Below are 23,605 nucleotides of genomic sequence, written 5' to 3'. Positions count from 1 at the left end.
AGAATGATATCAAATCAGTAGAAAGATGTGACATAGGATCAGAAGATGTTGAATCCTTGTGGGTTGAGTTAAGAAACTGCAGGAGTAAAAGGATGTTGATGGTAGTTATATACAGGCCTCCCAACAATGGCTGCGAGATGGACCACAGGCTACAACAGGAAATGGAAAAGGCGAGTGAAAAGAGCAATGTTATGGTAGTCAAGGGAGATTTTAACATTCAGGTCGATCGGAAAAATCAATTTGGCAATGGATCTCAAGAGAGTGAGTTTGTTGAATGCCTAAGAGATGGCTTCTTAGAGCAGTTTGTCGTTGTGCCTGCTAGGAGATCAGCTATACCGGATTGGATGTTATGCAATGAACTGGAGGCGATTAGGGAGCTTAAGGTAAAAGAACCCTTAGGAACTAGTGATCACAATATGACTGTGTTCAACTTGTAATCTGATAGGGAGAAAGTAAAGTCTGATGCAGCAGTATTTTAGTGGAGTAAGGGAAATTAGAGAGGTTTGAGAGAGGAGTTGGCCAAAGTAAATTGGAAGGAGCTGCTGGTAGAGATGTCAGCAGAGCAGCAATGGCATGTGTTTCTGGGAAAATGAGGAAGGTGCAGGACATGTGCATTGCAAAAATGAAGAAATACTCAAATGGTAAAATAGTACAACCGTGGCTGACCAGGGAAGTCAAAGCTATTGTAAAAGAAAAAAAAGGGCATACAACAAAGCAAAAATTAGTGGGAAGACAGAGAATTGGGAAGTTTTTAAAAACCTACAGAGAGCAACTAAAACAATTATTAGAAGGGAAAAGATGAAATATGAAAGCAAGCTAGCAAATAATATCAAAGTGGATAGCAGAAGTTTTTTCAAGTATGTTAAAAATAAAAGAGAAATGAGAGTGGATATAGGACCACTAGAAAATGAGGCAGGAGAAATAATAAAAGGAGACAAGGAGATGGCTGATGAACTAAATTAGTATTTTGCATCTGTCTTCACTGTGGAAGATACTAGCAGTATGCCTGATGTTGTAGTGTGTGAAGTGGGTGCAGTTACTGTTACAAGGGAGAAGGTGCTCAAAAAGCTGAAAAGACCTAAAGGTACTTAAATCATCCGGACCAGAGGAACTGCACCCTAGGGTTCTGAAAGAGGTAGCATTAGAGATTGTGGTGGCATTAGAAATAATCTTTCAAAAATCATTGGACTCTGGCATGGTGCCAGAGGACTGGAAAATTGCAAAAGTCACTCCTCTCTTTAAGAAAGGAGGAAGGCAGCAGAAGGAAATTATAGACCAATTAGCCTGACCTCAGTGGTTGGGAAGATGTTAGAGTCAATTGTTAAGGATGAGGGGTGATGGAGTACTTGGTGATACAGGCAAGATAGTACAAAGTCAGCATTGTTTCTTTCAGGGAAAATCCTGCCAGACAAACCTGTTGAAATTCTTTTAGGAGATTACAAGTAGGATAGATAAAGGGGATGTAGTAGATGTTGTATATTTGGGCTTTCAAAAGGCCTTTGACAAGGTGCCACATATGAAGCTGCTTACCGAGTTAAGAGCCCAAGGTATTATAGGAAAGTTATTAACATAGTTAGAGCATTGGCTGATTGATAGGAGGCAGTGAGTGGCAATAAAAGGATCCTTTTCTGGTTGGCTGCCAGTGACTAGTGGTGTTCCGCAGGGGTCAGTGTTGGGACCACTTCTTTTTATGCTGTATAGAAATGATTTAGATAATGGCTTTGTTGCCAAGTTTGCAGATGATATGAAGATGGGTGGAGGGGCAGGTAGTGTTGAGGAAACAGATAGGATGCAGAAGGACTTAGATTAGGAGAATGGGCAAGAAAGTGGCAAATGAAATACAATGTTGGAAAATGCATGGTCATGAACTTTGGTAGTAGAAAGAAATGTGCTGACTATTTTCTAAACGGGGAGAAAATCCAGGAATCTGAGATGCAGAGGGACTTGGGAGTCCTTGTGCAGAACACCCTGAAGGTTAATTTGCAGGCTGAGTCGGTGGTGAGGAAGGCAGATGCAATGTTAGCATTCATTTCAAGAATATAAGAGCAAGGATGTGATGCTGAGGCTTTATCAGGCACTGGTGAGGCCTCACCTTGAGTATTGTGAACAGTTTTGGGCCCCCCATCTTAGAAAAAATGTGCTGGCATCAGAGAGAGAGTCCAGAGGAGGTTCACAAGGATGATTACAGGAATGACAAGGTTATCATACAAGGAATGTTTGATGGCTCTAGGTCTGTACTGACTGGAATTCAGAAAGGGGGAGGGGATCTCATTGAGACCTTTAGAATGTTGAAAGTCCTAGACAGAGTAGATGTGGAAAGGATGTTTCCCATGGTGGGAGAGTCTAGGACAAGAGGACATGGCCTCAGGATAGAGGGGCACCGTTTCAAAACAGAGATGTGGAGAAATTTTTTTAGCCAAAGGGTGGTGAATTTTGTGGAACTAGTTGCCACATGCAGCTGTAGAGGCCAGGTCATTGGGTGTATTTAAGGGAGAGATTGATAGGTTCTTGATTGGACATGGCATCAAAGGCTACGGGGAGAAGGCTGGAAACTGGGGTTGAGGAGGAGATAGTAAAAAAAGGATCAGCCATGATTGAATGGCAGAGCAGATTTGATGGGTTAGGTGGCCTAATTCTGATCCTATGTTTTATGGTCTTATGCTCTACAAGGCTTTGTTGAAAATGCTCAGGTTAGGCCTGGAGAGGTAAAATTTGATAGCTAAGTCTCACTGTGCTGGGGAAAAGAAGGCAACATTGGAATTATGCATATGTGACTAGCAATGTCTGATGAGGGAAATTTTATCACTAACAGGATTGCAAAGGATTTTGAACACACTGTATATCTCATGCACAGGGAGATGCAATTAAGTGCTAACAGAGTCTGGAGAATAGGATGGCTTGCATTGGAAAATTAAGAATTAATACTGAATGGATAATATTCTCAATTAAGCAGTCAACCAACAAAGAAATCCCATGCATGCGAGCCTCGTTACTCCTAACCAGGCACATAAGAGGACAAAATTCGACTACAGAATTATTAGCCAGATTTTGAGCTACTAGAGGTAGTTCATATTTTTTGTGCAGAATAAAACACATTGTATGCTTTTAATCTCTCAAAACAGGAAACTTGCTTGAAATGCTCCATTAAACCCAGGAAGACCAGCTGCTGAGAGAAATTGAAACTTGAAGAACCAATTGCAGATAGTGAATTAATGTGAGGGGGTTCATTCCCATTGCTGAATGATCACTGTGTTCAGAGAAAGTATAAAAAAGTAATAATAATTTTACTCTCTTCAGCCTGGCCTACAACATGGACTTCAGTGTGAGTTTCATTACTACTCTTTCCTAGGATAATGGTGGTAGGACAATACAATGGACCGGGAAATGTCAGGTGATAGATTTTGAGAAGACCAATAAAACTAGTAGGTGCACAATGAACAACAGGGTCCTAACAAGTAGGAGTAGAAGGACATTGGTTTACATGTGAAAGGATTCCTAATGGCAGTAGCACAGGTGAGATGGCTTGTAAAGAATATAGGATACTTGCCTTCATTAGTTAGGGGTAGAGTGTAAAGGCAGGGTTTCAGGGTATCTTAGAGTTTCAGATGCGGAATCTGAATGGACTGTTTGAACAAAAAGTCTGAATTGAATGATGGATAAATGGCTATCCTATTTAGGTTTATGTGCACCCAATGAATCATTATTGCCATTCTCCCACCAAGGTACAAATTTGGCTCTTCTTCCAAGTGCTCTAGTCTTTCTTTGACTATTCTTACATATCTTATATGTTGCAAATCCCCTTCCATTTCCATTTTCTGTCATCCATTAATATCTTATACTACACTGAGCTGAGCAAGATGAACAATATCAAGCACTATGAGGGAAATATGCTTACCACAATATCAGCCTGATTTATCAATTGAACCAAATATTCTAATCAAGCAGCTGGCTGGTATTACAGACTGTATCTGAGGTTGAATGTCCCAATGGACAGAACTATTTAAAAGCTGTTCAATATTGATGACTCTATTTAATGCAGCAACTGAGATTAAAATAAGATATTTTAAAGTATTTGTGCTGTTTTTCAAATGGTCATCTTATTCACCAGAACTGGTAGAAACCATCTAAATACACTTTGTGCAGAATCCCTGTTGTCAGCACAACGATTTAAGCTTGAGTTGCAACGCAGAGTCCAGCAGCTCAAGAGCAGTAGTGCCATTATGTGTTTCAACTTCCAGTAGGGAACTTTGCCTAAAGACAGTTGTTAAATGAAAAGAATTATGCACATAATGTTTAAAATCTTTGAAGTAAATGTTTGAAAAACATAGGAAACTAATGTTGGAATTTATGACAGTCATTGATGGTGAGTAAGAGTTCCTGATGTAACCTGAACTTGTAAATGATCCTTGGTATGCTAATTGAATGCACTTCAAAGAAAAATACTGTAATGTTCATGAGTGGTGACCACAAACTGACAAACCTTCAAATAATATATCTCCAGCTGGAAACATCAAGCATTGTATCTTTGTTTAAATTACTTCTTTTATTGGATATCTTGGCTAATAGAAACAACAGAATTAAAACCACAATTAATGACAATATAGTGTTCCATCAACAATTTTCTGAATCTGATTTTTTTAGTTTGAAATAAATCATGAGAGCCACTTATTTAAAAAGTTCCATATATTTGAGTGATTGATAAATTTGCCCTGAACATGCAGAGTTGTTCTTATAGTCTCCAATCATAAATTTGGGGAATAAGTTGGAATGAGCAGATGAAATTGGACCTAATAATTTGGGTCAATATGACCTTGGAATACTTACATGAACTGTTGTGGACTGAGTCTCTACTAAATGTGGCCATAGTCATATGGTGAAGCTTGGATGAAGAATATGGTCTCCCTAGTTCCAGAAGATTCAGTCATTTTCTGTAGGCCCTTTCTGTCTATTGGTAACACAGAGTGGCAACACAATTGCCCCATCTGCATGAGAACCTGAGATTATACTTAAGATGGAACTCCCTCATTCTACTATTATCAGCTATGGTGTATCTTGGAATTTACCCTAAGCTACACCACTCCATTGATATATGGGGCCAAAAGCAATTAAAAGTGTAACTTTGACTCCAAGGTTATTTATAGCTAGTATGGTGATTTTAGTAATTGCATGGATTTACTAAAGTGATTATATGGCCAAGGCCAGAGACATATTTATGTTATAGAAGGTTAAGTACTTCCTGCAAAATTATTCATCATAGTACTTTGCTACAAGTATCATACTGTAGCCATGCAACTGTATATTAGCCATTGAATTGAAATCCTTACCATCAAAGCTGCAACAATCGGGGCGTGCACTATATAAAGCAGGTATGTTTCAACACTTATCCAGCAACTGCAAGAAATCAAAACAGAAATATGAAAGTCAAATACAATGACATTTATATCTAAACTGGGTGACAGAACTATAAGTGGCTTATGCTTCTGCAAAGTTCCACTGAAGTTATCTTGCGTCGAGATGATACCAATTCAAAGTAGAAATATCTGTTCAATAATGTACAGATTTTTCAAACACGATGAAGCCAGATTTAATATTTGAATCTTCAAACTGATGGATACCCTTGTCTCACTTCGCTTTTAATAAAAAGATAAGCGATCAAGTCCTCATCAATGACATACAAGCCTCAATTGTAACTCTCAGTTTTGACAGGGTCATAAAAAAGATTATTTCTGGCCAGCCATTTGCTTTAAATGTTACATTCCTTTCCTCCCTCCTCACTTTTTTTATTTTTCTTTTATTCATTAGCATTTGTTTTTGCCCCTTTAACAACAAATATCTTCATGTCAGGTAATACAGAGCAGTAAGATTAGTCTGAAAGAACAAGTTACATTCTTAATGAAACATAATATGTATAAAGTGGAAAAGTAATTTATTATCCCTAGTAAACTACAAATCACCAAAATCATCACCAGAAGGTCAAGTATGCAGCTTTAAGACAAGTTTCGCTGAGGAGACTGAACTTCAACCCAACCCAAATTGTAATTACAGTGATTCATACAGCACAGCAACTTGTTGGGGCACTAAGGTCACGTTTGCAAAAGCTTGAGGAAACAAGTGTCCTTAATATACTGTATGTGGACCAGAAAACCTGGAACAAACATAAACCTACAGCAGCGAGTCTGTAACTAGTGGGAGGATAACTTTGCACCCGAATAAGAATGAAAGTATGTCGTATTCCTGACCAATTGTTTCAATTCAATGCCACAGTTGTAACTTATAAAATATAATAACTCTTTTAATAAGGTAGCTATAATTGTGTATACAATGTACAGTAAATACTATAACTCATGAACTTGTCACAACTGTCTTATAGTTTCAAACTTCTGGTAATTGCCCTCTACCATCTCTGTCACCATTTCCCTCTCTCACCTTATCTTCTTGCCAGCCCATCACCTCCCTCTGGTGCTCCTCCCCTTCCCTTTCCTCCATGGCCTTCTGTCCTCTCCTATCAGATTTCCCCTTCTCCAGCCCCTTATCTCTTTCACCAATCAACTTCTCATCTGTTTACTTCACACCTCTCCCCTCACGGTTTTCCTATCACCGATGACCTTGTACTTCTTCCTCCCCTCTCCCAACTTCTTACACTGACTTCCCATCTCTTTGTTCCGGTCTTGATGAAAGGCTTCAGCCCAAAACAGCAACTGTTTACTTCTTTCCAAAGATGGTGCCTGGCCTGCTGAGTTCCTCCAGCATTTTGTGTGTATTACTTTGATTTCAAAGTAATTGCAGATTTTCTTTTGTTTGTGAGTCTTATGGTTTGTCGGTCTTTAAGAATGTTTCTGTCACTTTCTTCAGTGAGGGAACAGCAGATTGGGGTATAATTGTTAATTAACAACACTAATGATTGGCTAAGGAGGAATAGCAATTAGACCTCTTATGGTTAAGAATACAAGCTGAGCTTGTTTAATGAGATATTCTTATGTGAGGAAATTATAATAGCCTAAAACAAAATTATAAAGATGCCTGTCTACAAATGTTTGGACTTTCCAGAACATAGTTGGTTAAAGTAGGAAGTGTATAACATAACTAGGGTTGCAGATGAAACAGAATAGGCTAGAAGCATTCAGCAGGCCAGGCAACATCTGTGGAAAGAGAAACAGTTAATGTTTTAAGTCATCTGGGTTTCTGCCTCATTGATAAATCTCAGGAAAGCTGCATTCCAAGACCCTGTCACTTTGTTTTCCTGCCTTTTATTCACCATAACATAACATAACACTACATGTTTTATGGGGCATTCCAAAGCTTCCACAGGAAACTTGCTTGAAATGCCCCATTAAGCCCAAGAAGACCAGCTGCTGAGAGAAATTGAAACCTGAAGATCCAATTGCAGATAGTGAATTAATGTGAGGGGGTTCATTCCCATTGCTGAATGATTACTGTGTTCAGAGAAAGTATAAAAAATGTAATAATAATTTTACTCTCTGGCCTGGGCTACAACATGGACTTCAGTGTGAATTTCATTACTACTCTTTCCCAGGATAATGGTGGTAGGACAATACACTGGGCCAGGAAATGTCAGATGATATATTCTGAGAAGACCAATAAAACTAGTAGGTGCACAATGAACAACAGGTTCCTAACAAGTAGGAGTAGAAGGACATTGGTTTACATGTGAAAGGATTCCTAATGGTAGTAACACAGGTAAATAAGGTGGTTTGTAAAATATATTGGATACTTAGTTAGGGGTGGAGCATAAAGGCAGGGAGTTCATGATACAATTAGATAAATCATTAGTTGAGCAACAGATCTATGTGTAGTTCTGTCCATCACATATTAAAGCATATGAAAACACTGAAGAGAATGTGATCTTCCATATTATTTTCAGATCTCCTATCACCATAGAAGGCCACTTCAGCCCATCAAGCCTACGTTGGTTCACAAAACACTCACTTTCACCCACTTTTATTTTTCCTCCTTGTAGCACATTCTCCCCACATCCTTGACGAATGGTTTCCTATCTGAAACATTGCCTCTCTTTATCTTTCTTGACCGTTTCTGGCAGTATTTAGTTTTGCTTTATATTCCAATACTGTCCCTCTTAAGGTCATATCAGTTACCTCTGCAATTGGGAACTATTTAGAGTGGCGAATTTTTAATCTCTGAACCAATAGGAATTGGATTGTCTGAAAGAAACCCATATAGTCATGAAACATTGGACACAGGCAGTACCAGAGATCAGGATAGAACCCAGATCTCCAATGCTGAGGAGCTAACTATGCCACAGTGCTGCAGAGATTCACCAGAATTTGCCTGAGACGAAACGTTTCAGCTATGAGGAGAGACTGCATAGGCTGAGTTTCCTTTCTTTGTAGCAGAGACCTGATTGAGGTATGCAAAATTATGAGGAGCATGGATAGGTTGATTTGAAAAAGTACTTTTTCACTTGTATAGTTGGACTGAGGAACGAAGAATGAGAAGTACTTGGAATTTGGAATGAAGGGGGAGGTGGAGGCATGTATTCTCACAAATTTAAGAATTATTTAGATGAGCACTAGAAAAGCCAAACCATTGAAGGTTATGGGCCAAGAGTCAGAAAAATCAATGGTTACAAAAATATTTCTATATTAATGTATCCCTAAGCTATGGTAATTAAGTTTTTTAAAAATGAAACATTGTAAATGAAGTACACAAATGTGTAATGACCAACACTTCTACATTCTAAAAATATCTCACCAGTACCTATTGCACCAAGTAAGAAATCAGTTTAGCTCTCTAATGAGCGTTGTATTATAAATGAAGTGCTCTATATATCATGCATGAATTTCAAAAAAAATCTCTGGGCTAAATTAATCACTAATTAATGTTTATTCACTCTCTAATGATCATTCACATACTTTTTCAATGACAGGAACTGCTTCCTTAACACTCCCTTAGTTTGCAAAATATTAAGTCGTAATAATATGCCACAATGCTCACTTCAGCTTCTAATTTGATGCTTCATTGGAATGCAAAACTGATTCATACTTTAATGAGTATATTTTATTATTAACATTACACCAGTTGTAGGGTGGGCTTCCCTCTTATGCTCTGCAGTCAGTAGGTCAGGGGAGATCATAGTGTTTAATTATAAGAAACAGTACACTTGAGTCACAGAAACAACCATAATTAGCACCAGTGCATCGCTGTGCCCTGCACTTAACTGTATCATTGTGAATTTATTTATTTTTAAACAATACATTTAATATTTTCTATGTTAGTATTAACAATTAAGATTCCAGTAGGGCACTATAACCTGGAAAAAATATACAAAGATCAGAATTATGGAAGCTCTATTCTGCTCAATAGAAATGCAATAGAGCAGATCTCTATCTCTGTCCATTCAACCTCTCATGAAGACTTTTCCAAATCTAAGGAGCCACTGTGGATCTTCTAAGCCCACTCTCCCACTTAATAAGTTGGCTGATGCCACAAATCCACATTCCTACCCAATGTATTTATACTCTGATACTCTTGGTGTCAAAACATTCATCAACCTTAAAGCTAAATATATTCACAGACTTCTAAGGTAGAAAATTCTAAAGATTGCCAACCTACTGCAACAAGAAAATTATACTCCTTTATATCCTTAATAGACAACCCCTACTCTGAGACTCTCCATTTTGAGGAATCTGGCACTCAGCAGGTACCTGCCGAACAATTCTCAGTAAATCACCTCCCTTTCTTCTAAACTCTAGTTAGGACAGAGCAATTTTACTCAACATTTTTTATACAATCCCTTCAACCTTGCTATCAATCTTATGAATCAACAATGTACTGACTCTGACACGAGTTTATCCAAACTGCACGCATAACTATAAATGAAGTGTCATTTCAGTAATTTTTATTTCCATATACCAGCCTTCTTTCAATGTAAACCAGTGTCATAATGCTTCTAATTGCTGGCTACATCAATATACTTTTGGGCCTCAGGAACCAGCATACCAGGATACCTTGAACTTATATCTGGCAGTACAGCCCGTTACAGACCCTTCACAATTATGTCCAACTTTAATTTCTCTAACTCTATCAGAATATCCGTCCCTTTCATTCCCCTTCATGCAATTATTCAATGCATTTAAACAAATCTGTGATATCAATGAGTTTTTCAGTATTTAGGTATACACCTGAAATTCTTTTTCTGTGCAAATACTTTGGTGGACACCATAATGCACGTAACACAGCAGACAACAGCCTGAGTAGTTCATAAGATGAATAACGTGTTGGTGATTGCTGAACCCTGCTGAACTGCATTCATCTTTGAGCTTGATCCACTCAAAGCCACAGTAGCTGTTCTACTGGATTTCAAATATTGGCAGGTATTCAAAGAAAACAATATATTTTTAAATGTTATTCATCAGTTTTAGAAAAGAATCATTTTTCTTTTTCATCCACTTATGATTGATTTTATAATTCAATGAAAGCACTTTGTCCACAAAATGAATACAGGAGGAACTGACTCATGGCTGGACACACAGTGAAATGAATAATAGTTACAAAACAAAGAGGTTTTCAACTAGAAAATCCCATGAGACATGAATGAAACATTTTTCTGAAACTGAATATAAGTAATTATTTTATTCTCAAGGGGGTAGCCTAAAAGAAACAAATCAGCATGAAGAATTAAATAATGTCCAAAATACTGTATTGGCATCCAATTTGCCACGTGGAAGACTGCCTGGATCTGTTTCACTCTGAATAAAAAACACAAGAAATGCAATGCAGCCTACGGAGTTGCAAAGTGGTGGAGGAGTAACAGACTGAAGTCATCGTTGTCTGAACCCTCAGTGCCTAGGTGGCACGTGGGTCCTCAACAGACTTAAGTGGAGCTACCAATCTCATGTTGTCTGTTTGGGTTCCTCCAGAACTATTCAGTTCCAGTCTTTGGAGCAACTTCGATCCAGAAGTGAAGTAGCAGATCATTTGAAAGCAGCTTTAGAAAGATGCTGGTATGGTACTGACAAAGTCATCTGCCAATGTTTGTTGAGTGCATTTTAATCCCAGGCTATCTGAGTGGTTGAGAAGATAATAGAATTTTAATACAGGTGTGTTTTGTGCAGGTTTTTGGTGTATAGAAATGGACAAATCACTAGAAACACTGGGTTAACAAACAGTTTCCAGTATCTCTGGCTGGAAAGCATCATGCAGCACCCCCCACCTCCTTATTTCCTGATGTTATCCATTCGTTACAGATCAGCTGATATATAATTCTCTCTGCATGACTGTGATATTACCCGATAAGATAGGAATGCAGCATCTGCTGCTAAACTTACATTTGCAAGTGACGTGCCCCACTGTTACTGGATTCTTACTACCATTTTATGAGTGCAGGTTTACTTTTGGCTGAAGTGCTCGCAGGAAAAAGTAAAAGAATGGGAGAAGTCATGAAAGCATCCAAATAAGTTTCCTATGACATCATTAGACTTCGGTTCATTCTTAAAAGTCAGAAGTTCTGCTTTGTGGTCAACTGCTGAGTACCACCTTCGCTGATTGGTTAAAGGGACAGGTGTTCATTTCATTGGAAGCTGCACACTTTTCTTTTTAGTTTCTAAGACATCTTTGAACTTATTTTTCACGTGTCAGTATGATTCTGGGTAAACAGGGTGGTGCCATCACTTGCCACTCCTCTGAAGGAATTACAACTCCTTTGGCATTTGCTTGTCCTGCCCCACTTTTTGCAGAAAATCAGCAACTCAACTCAATTCTCCTTTCAGAAACTGCACCATACAGCACTGTTCCCAGCCCAACTCTTTCAGTCAAAGTGAAGTTGCAGGGGAACATCATCAGGAACAGTTACCAATGTCAACTAATTTTCCTCTTTCCATGATCTCCTACTCCTTTAATTTTTTTGTGTTTTTCTCTCCATATCTTTCATCATTTCTTCTTTATCCATATCCATTCCATTCTTCCTCTTTTCCTTATTCCTTATCACTTTCTGCAATTTTTTATCTATTATAAGGTGTTTTATAAGATAATGGTGAAGCCTAATTTGGAGTATTGTGCCCATTTCTGGTCACATAACTACAGGAAATATATAAGTAAGATTGAAAGGATACAAACACAATTTATAACAGTGTTGCAATATTGAGCACCTGCACTATTGGGAGAGGTTGAATAGGTTATGACTTTATTTTCTGTAGTGTAGAAGAATGAAGAGAGATTTGATAGAGATAAATAAAATTTCAGGAGGAATAGATAGGGTAAATGCAAGCAGGCTTTTTCCACTGTGGTTGAGGTCTCGTTCTACCAAGAACTGGAGGTCATAAGTTAATGGTGAAAGGTGAAATGTTTAAGGGGCTCATGAGGGAGAACTTCTTTATTTAGAGGGTGGTGAGAGTGTGGAATGAGCTGCAGTGCAAGTGGTGGATGTGGGTTCAACTTCAACACTTAAGTGAAGTTTGAATAGGTATGTGGGTGAGGAGTATGGAGAGCTATGGGCCACATGAAGGTTGATGGGATTGGGTAGGAAAAAACAGTTCAATATGGACTAGATGGGCCGAAGGGACTGTTTCTGAGCTGTAATGCTCTATGTCTTCCTTTCTTTGTTTTCACTCTCTCTATTCTCTCTTCTTGCTCATTTGCAGAGCCCTGCCTTTAGGCATTTGAAAGAGGTAACAGTGCTTTTCGATCTTCTTTTAGACGTGAAACTTATCCAGGAAGACTGGTAGTAACAACTATGACCTGGAGTGGAGAATAAGCTAGAGAAACATGGATTGGAAACTTATGTATGATAGTAATGGTAGAAAAATTACTAGAATTTATTATTTAAGAGCACAATAGTAAACATTTATGATTCTAAATGCATAGCCTAATCAACTATGAAATATATTTTATAAATTACAGTATAATTGAGGTGGAGAACTATAAGAGATTTCAGGAGATAACAGTTAAGCTATATCAGCACTAATTAATAAAGATAGAATTACTTAGTGAAATTTGTAAGGAAAAATATTTAAAACTGGGAGAAATAATTGACAGAAGCTGTTCGATGCCCATTACCAGCAGTGCAATTCAGATCAGTTGCTCAGTAGTTTTACAACATCTGCCAGAAAGCAAATTTACATTTCAAACTTGTAGCTTTGCATGAAATGATAACTTACAATAATGCTGTGGGTGTTTGTGAATTTATTAGCATATATTGGTACCTTTAAAGTATGAGAGAACAAATGGAAGAAAAGAGTTAACAGTGAAAAACTTACTTGTCATTAAAGTATTTTGCTCTGGCCATTGCATGAATGGCAGCTGGTATTGATGGAAATCCTGAAAGAGAGGTTTCTAGATGTTAGAGAATGCACTCACTGAACTTCAGAAGATTTAACATTATAAAGATTTTCAAGTGACAAATCATACCACAGCCTCCCCAACCCCACTCTGCTAGTGCACATTGGAAAATCAGGGGAACAATTATTGACAATCTGTATGTACATGCAAAATACAAGCTATAAGTTTATCATTATTTTTCTAGTAGAATATCACTTGTACCATTTTTTATTCAGACTTTACTCATTAAAACCACTCCAAATTATTAAAGCATTGAGTACAACACCACACTGTGAGAAATTTTAACAAGTTAAATGCAAGGATGATTTATTTGAAGGGCAGGATATGCATGTATAGAGAATATTGGATCCATGCTCTGTTGATGAAAGCCTTCAACAATGTGCAGCAGGTATATAGACTAAGTTTTCAATTTAAAAATATTGACAATTTTTCTTTTCTTTATCAGGCATCTTAGCTCACCTTGCATTTTAATTTACTATCTACTGTTTTATTTTCTACTGTTTCATCTAATTTTTCTTTCTGGAGAATTTCATTTTACTAATTTCTGCTCACTGTTGACTTGTAGATCCTAGTTATCAGTCCCAAATTGTTCCCAAATTTTCGACACACTACAGTGACTTCATTCCCTTGATACTGTTAATGTCTGAACATATTCAAGGCTGCAATAGTCAGCTTTTTAGACCATAGGGGATTTGAGAATTATGGAAATAGGCCAGCCTGTGGATGTAAAGCTAAGATTAGATCAGTCACGATTGTATTGTAGGGCAGAACAAGCTCAGGAGTATTTGGCCTCCTCTGACCCCTATTTGTTTTACACAGCTCAATGAATCTTGTTTTTAAAAATATAGATACTAGAAATCTTAAAAAAAAATAAAATGCTGTAAATACACAGCAGATCAGGCCACAAGTGTGGGGAAGGAAACAGGACTGAAGTTTCAAGTTAAAACCTCCAAATGATTGCCTTGATCAGCTGGTGCTCTGAATATAAAAGGTGGGAAGTCATATTTCTGCTATATAAAACTATGGTCAGGCCATGTTTGGAATATTGTGCAGCTCTGCTTGTTCCATTTCAGGAAGGGCATGGAGGCATTGGAGAGGGTGCAGAAGAGGTTTACCACCATACTGCCTGCTTTAGAGAGTACCCTGACCAACAGATTGCAATCAGTAAGGATAGACGGCAACACTTCCACCAGGATTATCCTCAACACTGGTCCTCTACGAGGCTGCGTCCTCAGCTTGCTACGTTACTCCCTACACACTCATAACTGTAAGGCCAGATTTTTCTCTAATTCCATCTGCAAGTTTGTACATACCAACACTGCTGTGGGTCAAATTTCAAATAATGAGTCGGAGGACAGGAAGGAGATATTCCGTATAGTTGTATAATGTTATGACAACAACATTTCCCTCAATGTCAACAATAATAAAGAGCTGGTCTTTGACTTCAAGAAAGGGTGTTGCACTTACTCCTGTATACATCAATGGTAGAGTTAGAGAGTTTTGAGAGTCAAGTTCCTAGGAGTGAACATCACCAATGTTCTGTCCTGGTCCAACCATATAGATATCATAGCCAAGAAAGCTCACCAATACCTCAATTTCACCAGGAGGCTAAAGGAACTTGGATTATCTCTTTGATCCTCACCAATTTTTAGAGACGCATCATAGAAAGCATCCGATCTGGGTGCATCTCGTTGTCATATGCCAATTGCTCTGCCTGAGACCACATGAAACTGCAGAGAGCTGTGAACACAGTTGATCACATTACAAAAACCATCCTCACCTACATAGAATCTGTCTGCCTCATTCAAGCAAGCACCGGACCCAACGCTGATGTTCTGTTTTTACCCCTTCCTATAAGGCGGAACAATCAAGAGCACGAAACCGTGCACACATGCCTCAAGGACAACTTTTATCCCACTGTTTAAGAGTAACAAAGGGTCCCCTAGTACGATAAGATGGACTCATGTCCTCACAATCTATCACGTCATGACCTTGCACCTTATTGTCCACCTGCATTGGACTTTCTCTGAAAATATAACAGTATATTTTACATTCTGTTATTGTTCCCCTTTGTACTACCTTAATGTATTGATGTGATGAATGGCATGCAGAACAAAGACTTTCACTGTGCTTCGGTACCTGTGGCAATAATAAATCTATTTTACCAATTTACTGAGTAGCTGCAAGAAGATATTGGACAAACTTGGTAAATTGGATTAGTAAGTATGCAGATGATACTAAGATAGGTGGCATGAGGACAATGAAGTAGGTTTTCAAAGCTTGCAGAGAGATTTAGGCCAGTTAGAAGAGTGGGCTGAAAGATAGCAGATGGAGTTTAATGCTGATAAGTGTGAGGTGCTACATTTTGGTAGGAATAATCCAAATAGGACATACATGGTAAGTGGTAGGGCATTGAGGAATGCAGTAAAACAGAGTGATCTAGGAATAATGGTGCATAGTTCCATGGAATCTCATGTGGATAGGGTGGTGAAGAAAGCTTTTGGTATGCTGGCCTTTATAAATCAGAGCACTGAGTATAGGAGTTAGGATGTAATGTTAAAATTGTACAAAGCATTGGTAAGGCCAAATTTGGAGTATTGTGTACAGTTTTGGTCACCGAATTATAGGAAAGATGTCAACATAATAGAGAGAGTACAGAGAAGATTTACTAGAACGTTACTTGGGTTTCAGCACCTAAGTTACAGAGAAAGGTTGAACAAGTTAGGTCTTTATTCTTTGGAGCATAGAAGGTTGAGGTGGGACTTGATAGAAGTATTTAAAATTATGAGGGGGATAGATAGAGTAATGTGGATAGGCTTTTTCCATTGAGAGTAGGGGAGATTCAAGCAAGACACGACATGAGTTGAGAGTTAGGGGGCAAAAGTTTAAGGGTAACACGAGGGGGAACTTCTTTACTCAGAGAGTGGTAACTGTGTGGAACGAGTTTCCAGTAGAAGTGGTAGAGGCAGTTTCGATATCGTCATTTAAAGTAAAATTGGATAGGTATATGGACAGGAAAGGAACGGAGGGTTATGGGCTGAGTGCAGGTAGGTGGGACTAGGTGAGAGTAAGTGTTCGGCACAGACAAGAAGGGCCGAGATGGCCTGTTTCTGTGCTGTAATTGTTATATGGTTATATAAATTTGTATTGTTTCCTCTGAGTATCAGTGGCTGAAGGAAGAGCTGGTAGAAGGTTATAAAATCATGAGAGCCATAGATTGGGTAGCTGGTCAGAGTCTTTTTCCCCAGGGTAGAAATTTCAAAATCTAGAGTACAAAGCTTTAAGGTGGAAGGGCAAAAGTTCAAAGGAGATGTATGGGGTAGGTTCTTTTAAACAGAGAGTGATAGATGCCTGAAACACATTGGGTGGTTGTGGAAGTAGACATGTAGACTTGTTAGTGACATCTAAGAGCATTTAGATAGGTACATGAACACGTAGGACATAGATAGAGATGGGTCAGGTGAAGACAGATAGTATTACTTTGAAGACATAGTTGGGCTGGAGTTCCTGTTCCTGTGCTATATTGTTTTATGTTTTATTTTGTGTCTATGATTTTCATATAAATATGGAAAATCCGCTCTTTCAAATTACTGACCCATTAATTTTGCACATTGGACTAAACATTTTAGAGCTTTTCAATGGCTGTATTAAGGACAGGGGAACAACAAATGGGCTGAATTGTGTCAAATCAGTGAGAAAAAGGTTTAAAAAAAGAGAGAAACCGCAGAGGATGAATGAAGACAACAACAGGGAAAACTCAAAAGTAAAGGATGAACAGATTAGTTAAGGCTGATCACTTAGGGGATAAGACTGGGAAAACGCTAATGGGCAATAACAAAATAAAGGAAACATTAACAAATATTTTGCATCTGACTTTGCAGTAGAAAGCTTTAAAAGCATTTCAATAACAGTTGAAAGCCTGGCAGCAGAAAGGAGAATGGTACTTAAAACAATTACCAACGCAAGCAAAACTAATGGGGATGAAGGCTGACATGTCCCCTGGGCCAGCTGGCCTGCATCCTAAGGTCTTAAAAGAAGAGCCTGCAGAGATGACAGATAAATTTGTTGTAATCTTCCAATGCTGCCAAAGTCATGGAAGGGGCCTGCCAGATTGTTGAAGAAAAAGAGAAAACACTGAAATAGTTAGGAATTTTTCATTGGATTCTTTAATATTTATTAACTAATAGGTAGCGGACATCGCTGCCAATGTGTTCAATTACTGTCCACTCTGTATCAAAACGAGGGTAGTTAATGGAATTGGTGAGTCTGGGGATATATACAGTACAGGACAGACTGTTTAAGTATGGCAGGTTTCCCTCAATCAATGGTATCATTCAGCCACGTGTGTTTTTACAACAAACTAGTGAACTCATGGTTATCCTTACAAGCTTTCAAAAACAGATTTATTTGATTACTTGATTTTAAGTTTCCCAGCTGCCATATTGAAATTCAAGCTCTTGATTCTCTATTACTAGTGCAAGGCTCTCTCTGAAAATTCAATAAGTAAACTATTATACTGCTGTACTCCATAATAAAGTTATTGGATTTTGATATTAAGGAAAAAAAGCAGCAGCACATTTACAAAATCATAGCACAATCTTTCAGAGTCAGCCTTGTTAATGAAAGGGAACATTAGTCTGTAACAACTCTTTTTCCAGGGTGAATATTCTTCTTTAGAAATAGATGGAAAACTGTTAGAGCTTTATGAAGAAGTGAACAATAAGATTGCCAAATGCACCTTTGTATGGACCTTCGTGAGGCCTTTGACAGAATCCTGTATGAAAGACTAGTCTGAAAGGTTAGATCACATAGGCTCCAATGAAAGCTGGTGAAAGGGATAAATAATTGGCGTTATGGTGAGAAGTAGGGGTTGATGGTGGAAGTTTGGTTTTTTGGATTAGTGTGATATGACACAGGTTTTGGTGCTGTGTCCAATGTTGTTCGTCATTTATATGAATAACTTGGATGAGAATGAATAGACATGGTTTGTAAATTTGCAAATGACACTAAAGTGGGTGGTATTGTAGATAGGTTACCAAAAATTACAATAACTTAATAATTTTCCAACCTTTTTGATTTTCAAAATAAGAGAAGCTTCTTTTTTTTTTTGTGATTTTCCTTTAAAGTGACAAAATTCAAAAGTGATACGTACCCCAGCCCAGGAGGTAATACCAGTGTAGATGTTGTTCTTCAGCAAATACTGCCACCACAATGAGTGTGTGCAGGTAGATCCCCTCACAAAGCATCCAAAAGTAATTGCAGCCCAGCATATACTGAAGGAAGAATTGCAGCACTTTACATCCCACCTGTGGAGAAAGTTACACCTGGTCTTTACCATTCAAATACAATGGCTTTGTCCAATCACTTCCTCAAGTACAATTAAGAAGGGCTAATTATAGTTACAGTTATCTGAAAAATAACAGAAGCAATTCTTTATTTTTGACATAATTTCAGAATGATTAAAAGGAGAGTATTTTATGGACATATAATTATTTAAGCCCACAAAGGAAAGTTAGTGAAAAATGAAGGTCAAAATCCAAAGACAAAAGCTTATATATTTTACCAATGATTTTTATACGGGCTGGATATGTTCTTACATCTTCAAAGTATGATCGGGCAGCAGAAAGACACAGCTAGTGGGGTTGCTGTCACTTGGCTCTACTGATCTAGGTTCAATCCCAACCTTTGTTATGCTTCCGGTTTGGGCTTTGCGTATTCCACCTGTGACCGTGTGGGGTTCCTTTACACACTCCAGTCTCCTCCCACTTCTTAAAGATGTGGAAGCTGGCTGTCATAAATCAACAGTAGGGTGTAGGTGAGTTTAGAATCTGACTGTGTTAATGACAGTGGGCGGGGTGGAGTGGCGGAAAATAAAATTGACTTGCGCCAATGATTCCTAGAGTCACAGAGATGTACAGCATAGGCAAGGGCCCTATAGCCCACTACATCTATATCCATCATCATGACTATCTATGCTAATCCCACTTGCATGGTTTTCCATCGTTCCTTACAAATTTGATCAAATATTTTGAGGAAGTGACAAAGAAGCTGAATGAGTAAGACAGTTGGCGTTATCGACATGGATTTTAGTAAGGCATTTGATAAAGCCCCTCATAGTAGGTTGATTCAGATGATAAATTTGCATGGGCTTGAGAGTGAATTGCAAGATTGGATTCAGAACTGACTTGCCCATAAAAAACAGAGAACTGGGCTGGAAGGCAGTTATTCTAGCTGGAGGTCTATGAGCAGTTGTGTTCCACAAGGATCGGTGCTGGAATCTCAGTTGTTCATGATACATATCAATGTTTCGGATGAAAATATAACTGGGTGGATCAGATAGTTTGCAGATCACACCAAGATTGGCAGAGCTGTGGACACTGTAAAGGACTGTTTAAGAATACAATGGGATATAGACCAGTTACAAATATGTGCGGAGAAGCAGCAGATGGAGTTTAATCTGGACAGGAGTGAGGTGCTGCTCTTTGGGAGGTCAATTGAAAGGAGAAAGTATACAGTTAATGGTAGATCCCTTAGAAGCATTGAGATAAGGAAGGATCTTGAGACACAGGTCCATAGTTCACTGAAAGTGGATAAGATGGTAAAGGAGGCATATGATATGGAAGATATCATTGGAAGAGTATGAATAAGGACAGCATGCTGTTACATCAAACTATAGACAAACTATACTTCAGTCGGATTACAATCAGGAGAGCAGTGTGGGCTGAATAGCCTGTCTAGTGCAGAACTGTCTTGTGTTCTATGTTATGTATTTAATGTTGGAACTAGAATCCTTGACTTTTCGCATATGCTTTCCAGCAGGACTCTGAGTGATATTGTGTCTTCTTCTCTAGATCCTCACCTAAATCCTCAGTAACAGAACGTGTTTGTGATCATGTCCTCCAGGGAGTTGACAGCTAGACTAATTTTTTCTTTTTACCTGAGTTTTTGGTTCATTGCATATAGTTTCCATTTTAAAGCCAACATCTACGTTTTGTAAAGTGAGACTGTCAAAACTGGGGCTGTTATATAAAGTAACAGTATACCTTCCTGCTGGATCACTAGTTCAGAGTTATGTCACAATGTCGAGTTTTGTCACAATTGACTCTCACCAGTTCTCTACCATTTCCATTGTTTACACACCAATTAACCCAACAATAAAAGAGAAGTCATGTCCATCATCTGTTTTGGCAAGGTGCCTGCTAAGGTTGAGTAGCTGTATGAGATTTGTTATGAAATGTGTTATGAGATTTGTATTTGTAAGAATATTGGAGCATAGAAAGATAGGTATGAGCCCAGAGTGGTAGAGATTGCTGTGAGTGATGCAGTGGGATAAGTATCTGTTAGAGCAGGAAGTGCAGGTGATAGGATTTTGCATCTGAGAACATACCCATTAGCCCTGACCACTGAACTGCTTGTGGCACAACACCAAAGTCCTTAGAATATTAATCAAAAATTGAGGTGAGCAGTCTCTGAACAGCACAGACAGCGCTGACTGAAAGGCCTCATCATGTAAATGGGTGAGCAATGTGAAGATTAGATGTTACTTGCATCAGAAGCAGCTTTGACTTCCAAATGAACTGTGTGACAAGAGGCGATGAGCTGGCACATATATGGGCACTTTTAATTTACACCTTAAAATCTGACTCCTGTTAAGTAACATGAGTAATGAAACCACCATCTGTTCCTCATTGTTTAAGCTGATACCTATTCTGAGATCTTTCATGAAAAATAGAACACTTTGGTGTCACTTTTGATTTGTTCTATCATCAATATTTTTTCTGACATTTTGTTTAAGCTTCTTTTTCCACAGTACTAGTTGACGAGCAATAAACCACATCATGCTTAGTAGATTTGAATATGTTGGTAAGCTCTTACAATGATTTCCATACATGCATCAGTTTGCATATAAGATTCAAATGTTATCGATTTACTTAAGTGCACCACTCTTGAGTCTTAGCTCGTTGGAAATGGGCACCATGGTAGTAAAGCACTATTAGAGCTCAAGGCATCAGAGTTCAGAGTCGCTCTGTAAAAAAGTTTATATGTTCTTCCCGTGTGCACATGGACTTCCTCTGGGTGCTCTAGCTTCCTCTCACAGTCTAAAGATGTGCCAATTAGTAGGTGAATTGGTCACTGTAAATTGTCCCGTGATTAGGCTAGGGTTAAATAAGTGGGTTGCTGGGAGGTGTGGCTCATTGGGCTGGAAGGGCCTGCTCTGTACTCTATCTCCAAATAAATATAAAATAAATAAATAAAAATGGGCCTTTCAGTCTGACCATCAAGGCATCGAGTGTTAAGTTAGAATTGTTGCCTTCTAGATAAGGGAAGAAGGTAATAGCAATGCCTGGAAATGATAGTCTCAGAGCATCATCCAGTGAGGTCATATGGGTAGGTTAGGAACAAAGAGGGGAGGATTACTCTGGAGATGTTGTATTCATTCTTCTCCCCAATAGTTGGTATGAACTTGTGAAGCAGGTGTGCAGAGAAATTGCTCATGGTTGTAAGAATAATAAGGTTGTATTAGTGGGAGATTTTAATTTCCCTGGTATTGACTGGGCCACCCAAAGTGTTGAGAGCTTGGATGGGGTGGAATTGGTGAATGTATTCAGGAAGGTTTCCTGAGTCAATATATGGAGGGACCTACTTGGGAGGGTGCAATACTAAGAATATATTTATGAGGGAAACCAGGAGCCAAAAGAGAGGATATTAAATGGATCTGGCAGGTAAAATTATGGAAAATCCCAAGAGGTTTTTGTTGCTCATTCATTCTTGTTGTTATTTGCGCAGTTTGTTTTTTTTTTGCATATATGGGAATTGATGTTTTTTTAATGGATTCCATGGTTTTCCATGTTTTGTGGTTGTCTGTGGAGAATATGAATCTCAGGGTTGTATACTGCATACATACTTCGATAATAAATGTACTTTGAATCATTGAATCATTGAAGATATATTAAGAGTAAAAGTGTGACTAGGGCGGAAGTAAGTCTTCGTAGATATCAACTATGTCTTTGAGCTATAGGAGATGGATGGGATTTTTAATGAAGATTTCTGCTCAGTTTTTACTGAGAAAATCATGGTTCCTCAGGTGATAAATAAGACAAGTGGAGATATTTGGAGAGCATGTACATTGCCAGGGAGGAAGTACTTGTAGCCCCATATCACACTCAGTTGGATAAATCCCTAAGCCTAACTCAAACTTTGTGGAGATGAAATTGCAGAGGACCTTGTGGAGATATTTACTTCATCATTTGCCACTGGTGAAGTTGCTAGAGGGATTTCTGAGAAACAACATCTTCAGCATTTAGATACATAGAGTCTTATAAGGAAGAGCCAACATGGATTTGTGTGTAGAAAATCACGTTTGATAAACCTTTTAGCATTTGTTCTTGAGTTAACAGAAATGCAATTGAAGGTAGGGGAGCAGTTATTATCTATTTGGACCTTTGCAAGTCAGTCTGGTCTGGAAGGTTAGTTCCCATGGAATCCAAGGAAAGTTAGCTAGATGGACCAATTTTTGGCTTGGTGGTAGGAAGCAGAGGATGGCAGTTGAAGGTTATTTCTTAGAATGGAGGCTAATGACTAGAGGAGTGCAGCAGGGGCCAGCGTTGGGACCCTCATTATTTGTTACTTATATAAACAATTTCAATGAAGTGCACAAGGTTTGATCACCAAGTGCAGATGACATGAAATTAGGTGTTGCTATTGATAATAAAAAGGGTCATCATAGATTACAGGGGGGAATCAGTTAAGGAAGTGGGCCATGGAGTGGCAAATGAGTTTCAATGCAGGTAAGTGTGAGGTGATACAGTCTGGAAAGTCAAACCTGAGTTGTACTTGTATTATAAATCGTAGGGAACTAGGGAGCATAAAGGAACAGAGGAATCCATGAATACAACTGCGTTGTTCATTGAAAATAGACAGGGTAGAGAAAAAGGTGCTTAGCATACTGGCCTTCTTCAGTCAGGGCACTGAAGATAGGAGTTGGGACACTGTTGTATTTACTGAATAAGTCATTGGTGAAGCCACATTTGGACTCATGGGTACACGTTTGGTCACCCAGTTATAGGAAAGATGTGGCTAAACTGGAAACAATGCAGAAAAAAAATTACGAGGATGTTCCAGGGCTAGAGAGCCCAAATTATTAACAGAAGTTGGCCAGAATAAGTCTTTATTCCTTGTAATGTTAGTGAATGAGAGCGACTTTATATTGGGGTAAGCAGCGAAATCTTTGAAAGGGACCAGAGGGGCAACTTTTTCACAAAGAAGATGGTGAGTATATGGATGTTACCAG

The 23,605-nt window shown here is 38.5% G+C and overlaps 1 protein-coding gene across 5 annotated transcripts in view; it reads right to left on the bottom strand.

Moving 5' to 3' along the window:
• The window catches only part of calcr (calcitonin receptor), a 249,152-nt gene that overhangs the window by 40,021 nt on the left and 185,526 nt on the right, over positions 1-23,605 (bottom strand). For all 5 annotated transcript variants that reach the window (XM_073054231.1, XM_073054227.1, XM_073054230.1 and 2 more), the window contains 3 exons: positions 18,467-18,620; positions 13,233-13,293; positions 5,325-5,391 (listed from right to left, as the gene is read on the bottom strand). In XM_073054231.1, the coding sequence (XP_072910332.1) occupies positions 5,325-5,391; positions 13,233-13,293; positions 18,467-18,620 (282 nt within the window). The remainder of the gene's footprint in view (positions 1-5,324; positions 5,392-13,232; positions 13,294-18,466; positions 18,621-23,605) is intronic.

This window comes from Hemitrygon akajei, chromosome 8, assembly GCF_048418815.1.
Source record: "Hemitrygon akajei chromosome 8, sHemAka1.3, whole genome shotgun sequence".
Lineage (NCBI taxonomy): Eukaryota > Metazoa > Chordata > Chondrichthyes > Myliobatiformes > Dasyatidae > Hemitrygon > Hemitrygon akajei.
This window is presented reverse-complemented; position numbering and strand designations above follow the sequence as displayed.